Here is an 8,345-nt window from a genome sequence, read left to right as displayed (position 1 = left end):
TATCTTATCCCTCTCCCTCTCTCTCTCTCTCTCTCTCTCTCTCTCCCCACATAGAGATGTATTTTCATCTTTCTTTTAACTATTATCTTTTTACCATTTTATGATGTAGCATTAAATCATTGAAAAATTCTTTGTTATATATTGCTTAAAAACCCTCATCCAACTCCTCTGACCCTTCCCTGACATACATTCAGCTTGAGCTTCTGATATGTGTCAATCATTTGATATCACATAAAAAGATGATGAAAAGATGATGGTTAAAAGGATGATGAATAATGTTAAATATATATTTATATATATATATATTCATGTATATTGTGAAAATTGTAAATTACTACAAAAGTTACAAAATTGGTCCGGTTGACACCGAAGATAAAAGAAATTAATCACGACAGAGCTCTGGCTTTACTTGAAAGGATGATCACATCCAGGGATCTTGGTTTGCTGCATGTTATTGTCCATGGTGGTTCCACCATCAACGTTCAGTACCTCCTTCCGGATGAAATGCTTTAATACTTCATTCTTGAATTTTTTTGTGAAGCATCTCAGATAATATCTCATTCGTTAGAATAAATTGGCGACAAAGGATTCACTAACGAAGACCACGGGAAGGCTTAAAAAAACCTTTCGAACTCCCATTTAACATAAACAAATAAACAGAGAAGAAATCTTATTGAAAATAATGTTTCTCTATTCATTCGAAAAATCCAATCTCTTCAAAATTTCTATAAAAAATCTCCAATTTACCCGATCATAAGCTTTCGTCATATCAATTTTGAACATGACATTTCTCCTCCTTGACTTCCGATTCAAACCATGCACCAACTCTTGAGCAAGAGCAATATTATAAAAAATGCTATGTCCACGAATAAAAGCCGCTTGCTTCGAAGATATAGTTTTTTCTAAAATCGGTGCTAAACGAAAAACCATAACCTTTGCCATAATTTTATAAACCACCAAACACAAACTAATAGGCCGAAATTATGGAAAACCATCCGGCACATCCACTTTTGGAATCATGACAATATTCGCCACGGCTTTTTTCCACACAACTTTGCTAGTTAAGAAGAAGAATAAAGCCATTGACTGGATTAATCTTCCAAATGGGCAAGCTTTGGTGTCAGCGGATGAAGTGCACGTTGGGGCTGTAAATTTTTACAAGGAACTTTTGACCACATCCAGTGTGGATTTTGATGAGGATGCTTTGGATTTGCTCAACCCGACAATTTCAGAGCAGGAAAATAGCCTCCTTTGTGCGCCACCATCGATGGAGGAAGTGCAGGTAGCGTTGTGGTCCATGCCGCAAGATAGTAGCCCGAGTCCAGATGGTAATTAAAATCTGCTTTAGCACGAGATGTCATGAAAATGCCACTCACTTTCTCATCATTACTCCGAATAATGTTAAAATCGCCCCCAACAAACCAATGCCATCTTCCTGCATCTACATCACTTAAATAGGACAGTTCAACTTGTTTTCTATGAAAATAGTTAGCATACACAAACGATGCTAAAACCTGTGTCCCGACAAAACCACCTAGTTAAGGCCTAATTCGAGGTTGACACCAAATCAAAAACCAAACCCTTCTCCCAAAACAACCAAATCTTACCTCCAACCTCCATGTTGTTACAGAAATTTGGTAAGTTCATCCACCTTGGCCACCGCCTACACTTATTTGCAACAAGAAAAAGTTCAAGAATAGCTACAACCAAATGACGATCTTTATTCAAAATGAGCCGAAGCCTACTCTTCGACGAAAGAATCCCCTTAATATTCCACGTAAGTATGTTCAACATAATTAAAAAATTTGTTGGGACCGAGTCATCCTCTTTAGGATCACTGTAGATTTCTTCTTCTTCACACCCCGAAGACAAATCAACGGGATATTTAATTCCGGATCAGACTCAAAACATTTTGTTGCCAATTCATCAACATCCTCTTTTGGCTCTCCATCCGACATTGACTTGCAAGAGGAAAACTTTGCTGCATCTACACCAACACCTTCACTCAGCCCTCTATCAGCCATGTGGAAAAGCTCAAATTCTAAAGTCTCATCAATAGCCTTTAGGGAACTCCTGGGCAAAAGACCATCCTTCGAAATTTCATCAATAGCAGCACTTGTTTGATCAAGAAAATCACCACCAGCCACAGACTCCGTTTGATCAAACCAGCTGCCCAACCCATGAGATGACTCACCCGACTTTTCTAAAAACTCCCTTCTCTTCCCACTACTGATTTCCACTCCTTTCGCCAAAACCATCGGCTGAACACATGACTGTGCACAACCCTTCTCTTTTTGCACCATATCAAACCGACTCTGATTCATAACATCCCCATTTTCAGCCACAAACAACACTTATTAATAATCTTGAAATCATGCTTCCGGTTTTGAATCTCAGCCAAAATTACATCCCTTCGCGAGGGCTTATCAACCCTCTGATCCTTCATCAGATCATAAGATTTCTCGACCTTATCTTTCGCATCCACCACTTTCCACACCTGCTTTGGTAACTCTCTCTTCCCCTCCTCAATCTTCTCCACCTTTGAGCTTGCCTTTGCATTATGATTCATTCTACCACATTGCTGCTCCATATGTCTCTATTTACGACATAACGTACAAAAAGCAGGAATTGTCTCATACATAACCTTCTGAAAATGGCTCGACTCCAAGCCCGGGGTACCTAGCTAAAACGAATGTCTCAATGGCTTCGAGATGTCCATCTCCACATATATACACGCTGCCTCTGGTCGTGTTACACACGTTGTTGTATTATCCCGCTTTAAAAACCGCCCAAAACACCCACCTATACTCTTCAATATGGAGGCATGAAAATAATTCGGAGGTAAACCAGGCAAAGAAATCCAAACATGCACCATTGACGACTCTTCTTCCTTATTGAAATTAGGGGTCCATTGAAACACTCTATATGGTACACCCTCTATATCTGTGTTCCCTCGACCCATAACACTGATAAAATCATATTCATTTGAGAACCTAATCAACACGACCCTTGGGCTATTAAGCTGATCCACCACTAGCATGGTTTGTAACCCCCAACAATTTTTAATAAAGCCTTGCACATGATCCAAGGAGGGTCTACGACGTAAAAATTTCAAAACAACCAGGGGCCGAAAAGATTTTGCCGCCTGCTTGATCTCTGCCTTCGAGAACAGAAAAAACATTTCTCCATTGTTGAATCTTTGCTCTTGCAATGGAAGATCTACCTCAGGTAAAGGTTGTCCAGGGTGGTTCCCGTGCAATTCCTCTTGAATGATGAGCAATAAATATGAAATCAATCTGCTGGCGGAAACCTGCTTCAACACTGGCCTCCTTACTACCAAAAGATCTTCAAAAAAGGAAAAAAGCTGAGCATGATAATGGAGTCGATTTTTCGAACTTTTTTTTTCATCATTAACACTATAGTGGCTTCTTTTGAAACCCAAACGAGATCTGAAAAATGTGAAACAACTGGAGAACTTGCAAAGTTTGGAGTTTGACGCTATCCAAAATCATGGGTATCCCCTCCCCCCCAAAAGAAAAAAAAAAAAAAAAAAAAAAACTCACAAATACTTACTCATCCAAAGAAAAATACTCGAAAGTGAAAGCATAGAATACATAAGTAGCATGATGCTTTTAGCCTCAGGGGAGTACAGATGAACCTCTTCAATCAATCCTTATTACCACACAAATGCATATATTTTGAAACATAACTCAAACTCCTCGGGATATCATCTCCTGAAACCGTTTGAAAGACTCTTCTCGTTGAATCTTAAGCTGGTTGCGAAAATTTTTGATAAAAGAATCAGCTAGTTGATTTATGTCTCGCTCATCATCCACAATTATCTGTCTCTTCATGACCTGTTTCCTTGCATAATTATGTTTATCCTTGTTCAACCCTTGCCCACCACTGCTAGATACCTCTCTCCCATGATCCATTGCAGCTGCCTAGCTATCTGGACAAGTTATAGTCCACAATTGGCTTCTTTTCTTGGTATTGAACTTTTTGAGAGAGAGAGAGAGAGAGAGAGAGAGAGAGAGAAGATCTGCCTCAGGGTGTTTGGTGTGGTGTGAAGAGAACAACACACACATGCATTTATAGATTCAATTAGAAGCACGAGTTTGTTATGGGTGAAAGCAAAGCGAAGAAGTTGAAAAGATTCCACGTTATGCTTGCTTGTTCGTAAGTTTAAAGAAATCCCTGGCTCCTGAGGCCAAACAGAAAAGGCCAACTTAATACTTTATTTTATTGCCAATTTGCAGAGAGGTGTTCGTTGTTCTTTAACCTTTAGGCTTTGTTTGGCCAAGTTTTCTCAGAAAATTGCTCTTTATCAATATAATATATATACAGAAATGGTGACCTTTAGCATTAACATAATATTAAAATTGCAATGGTTTGCGTTTTTAATATTCGGAGATCCCAAAGTCTCCATTCCCATGCCTATTCACATGTAGTGGCAGGCCATATGATTGGAGGAAACGCGCAATGACAACAAATTAAAGAATTCTATGCATCAGTTACTATTCACTTTCACACTCCAAATCTATAGTTTTTTTTTTCCATAGGATGTGAGGTTGTTTTTCATATGGTGTGGGGTAGTGAATAATAACTGATAAGTAGAATTTTTCTTCAAATATAGACATTGTTGACTAAACGCTTCAACTTCATCGTCCTATGATCCAACATGAACCGAAACTTTGAAAAGGGAAAAAAAAAAACTCTATTTTTTCATTAATATGGGTTTCAAAAGGTTGTAACTATCAAATTGACAAAAAGCTTACTCAGTTCAATTCTTTTAAGTTGCATAAAAATAAATCTGGAGTGTCGGGTTCTAGCAAATTACTTATTACACCTTTTTGATACTTTGAAAGTGCAACGTGCAGTGTTGATAAATTAAGGTATAAAGTATTAATATGATTTTTAGGCATACTTGATATAAGATGAACCCTTGAGAAATTTGTCATGGTGTGACCCGTTTTGAAGAGACCAGTCTTATCTTTCCCCACAAAATGGAGAACCAAATGATGGAAGGAAAGGTGAGGAGGTTCAAACTTCAATCACTACGAAGACACGTTCATGATGAATTCCACAAGGACCAGGGGAATGGCTATTTTTGCCATGCACATCCATCCATATTCAACATGGTTTCCCCCTCTTTCCCACCACATTCCCCACAGAGTGACAGTAAGCAATTGCGTATATAAAATAACACGGCTTTAACATTGGAGTATATAAATGAAACTTTAAATTTTTTTATTATAGATCTCAGAGGAGGAGAGGAGATCTATTTCTAGATCAATGCCTCGGTATTTATGGAAACAAGTACACAGTTCATCCAACATCTCAAATACCTATATGAACATATACATATGTGCTCCAGTTGAGCCATCATGTTGCTGACCTGGGAGAGCTTCAAACTGAATGGGTGGTGCATAAGCATGTAAAGATTTTCTTCGCCTGCAATAAAATCAGAAAATCTTTTTGAGACTTTTGGCTTTGTATTAAAAAAAAAAAAAAAAAAAACTATCCGAGACTTTGAGAGCAACTTTAATGAAGTGGTCATGTGTAGCAGATAATAGCAGTATTCCAAATCGAATAACTTAATATCCGTCTTAAATGATAGTTCCCGTATGTTCAGCATGTTGGGCATACCTTGTCATAACCCAATTATTCAAGATCCGAAATTTTTTTTTTTTTTGACAAGTAAGAACAGAAAAAGTTTCTTACAGCCTAAACACGCGATCCTTTACCACCCCCGTCCCCATCCCTGCTTCCTCCCCCCACACACAATCTTTTTCCTGTTCCTCTTATAGGATAAAGTGACATTATATTGATTCAGAATACAGAGTGGCTGTTCTCGTCATCTTTTAATTTGGCCCTTGTTATCTACTTGTTTCTTGAAAATTCTGGCTCTCTGCCATAAGCTCTAACTAGACAAGTTAAAAAACAACCAGTTAAAAGTTTCTTTCAAAAACTCCTTCAAAGGCCAACTAACAACAGATATATCAAAGATTTCTATGTGCTATTCTTCATCAATAGGAAATTTCATGTTAAAATGAATATGTCAGTTTGCAAAATAAACAGCCAAATAAGCACAAGATAACCAATAGTAACATGATATGATAGCAGCTCAATATTTGACCTTCACCTTTAAATAATAACTCATAAATTGCAAAGGGCACTGATTTCTACTGTTCTTTGAACTAATCCAAACCCATCCATTTGCAAGCAACGAGATGAACTTTCAATGTGACCTAGGCTCTAAAGTGCCTTCAAAGGGTTGGTACCTATATAAGTGCAAGTATGTATCCATTTTGTCATATATGAGTGCCTAATAGGAAGATGCTTGATGGAGATGGCCTTGGATTAGTGCAAGCAACTTCAAGACCAGTTCTTTGGGGATTCAGGCTGGGAACAGTGCCTACCCCACAAGTATTAAATTATTGCGTTGTAGAAGCCTTGCTCTATCTTCCTAGAGCACACTCTTATCAATATTTCAAAGATGATCCGAGCAAAACTTCAGAAAAAAACAACATAATAAATGTGATAAATGTTATTTTATAAGTAAAAAAAATCTTATTGATAAGTGCAAAAGGTGAACTCAAGTACACAAGGAGTATACAAGAGAGAAATGTGATACATGTTTTTAATCTCCCCTGATTAAGGTTCAGGAAATGGCATAGGAAAGATGATCATATGTGAAATCAGAAATCCAATTTATATATAGCCTTGCAAGACTTTTTCATTTTAGGATTTATGTTAATCAGCTAGATTTTATGATAGCAACCAACAGAATGTTTGATCCTTGAATGTTCTAACTTCCTAGGATTGTCATATTCCAAGCTTTAAGACATACTAAAGTCCAACCCTTCCCCACTTCCGCCCAATGAAAAAGCAAAGGCATGTTTTGGATGGAATAATACTCGATGGAGAGGAGCCGCAGAACTGTCCTGCACACTTCACATTCCTGATTCAGAACTGCACTCCCATTACGGCCATTAGGGAGATTAGAACGCCGTGGTTGTGGAAATACTTCCTAAATACCACTCCTGAAATATTAATGCACTGCCATAACAATGCTTTGATCCTTGAATCATTGATTTTGTGATCCCAACCAATAGATCAATAGAGTTGTTCCTTCTGTCTTTTGCCCCATTTTTAAGAGGCAACTCATATTTTGCTTTTCACATATTTTGAAATATAATCTTTCATGGACTCAAAAAGGGGGGGAAAAAAAGGAAAGAGAACATCGCATTGTTCACAAAATGTATCCGGTTAATGAATATTTTCTCATCAGTAATTGTATCCAACAGATATTTGCAGTTAGATAACCTTCTAAGACATGTTAAATTAGATCGATAGCTAAAAGCCAAAATCCCGAACAAATCTATTCATCTATATAACTTTCCTTTGGAAGCTTATTAAAGTTTATATTTTTCAAATAAAATGTTTGCAACATTCTTCATCCGACTCTCCAAGTTAATAAATATGAAATCCCACCACGAAATATTGTTTAAAAATTGAAAAGAAACAAGATTATACCTATTCTAATTAACCCATAAAGTGTAACATACATTCAAAGAAATGAGAGAAGAAATTCGAAGAAAACCAGAGTATTACCTCATATCGACTCCGGTTGTGCGCCTGTACTGCATGCTTTGCTCTTACAAACCGGAACATCCTCAAACTGTTTTGCCGGAAGCTTCTCCGACAAAGCACCGACGTAGAATTCAATCGAATCCGAATCCTTATCAGCCTGGATCCCAGTGACCGAGACCCAAAGAAACAACTTTTTGGCTTGAATCCCAGACACACTGGACACAGACCCATAGCTCAACTTTCCATTGACTTTCTTGTTATAGTAAACCAACTGGTCAAACTGAACATAACAAGGGCTTGTGAGCTCGATGGTGAAACTACCGTCATCGGAGAGAGTGTAGGACTTGACGTTGTTTGGGAGGAGACCCTTTGGGAGGCCGTACTGGGGGAGGAGGTCATGGACGTCTGGGACGGATTGGAGGGAGAGGACAAACGGTTGGGATTGAGTTTTGGGTTTCTGAGGGAGCAAGATAGATGGGTTTCGGAGAAAAGGACGAGAAGCAGGAGGGGGAGAGAGATGAGGGAGATGAGTTTGCGTGGAGAAGCCATTGATGAAAAGTTTCGGGGGGAAGACTTTGAGATTATATATATGAACTGATCTGGGCGAAGAACATTGAGCATTGGGATCTCATTCCTTCCATTTCTTATACTAATCCATCCTTCAAACTTTAGTTAGGAATATATATTAAAGATAATAATATCATAATTAAAAATCTGACTTGGTGAAGATAATTATTACCCTAATCATT

The 8,345-nt window shown here is 38.0% G+C and overlaps 1 protein-coding gene across 1 annotated transcript; it reads right to left on the bottom strand.

Moving 5' to 3' along the window:
• Positions 1–7,613: 7,613 nt before the first annotated feature.
• LOC121239626 lies at positions 7,614–8,224 on the bottom strand (the record flags this gene model as incomplete). The annotated part of the gene is made up of 1 exon (XM_041136905.1): positions 7,614–8,224. A coding segment is annotated over one exon (606 nt), but the record flags the coding sequence as incomplete, so codon positions are not given.
• Positions 8,225–8,345: the final 121 nt, after the last annotated feature.

This window comes from Juglans microcarpa x Juglans regia, chromosome 7D, assembly GCF_004785595.1.
Source record: "Juglans microcarpa x Juglans regia isolate MS1-56 chromosome 7D, Jm3101_v1.0, whole genome shotgun sequence".
Taxonomy (NCBI): domain Eukaryota; kingdom Viridiplantae; phylum Streptophyta; class Magnoliopsida; order Fagales; family Juglandaceae; genus Juglans; species Juglans microcarpa x Juglans regia.
The sequence above is the reverse complement of the archived record's forward strand: the minus strand, read 5'-3'. Positions and strand labels throughout refer to the sequence as shown.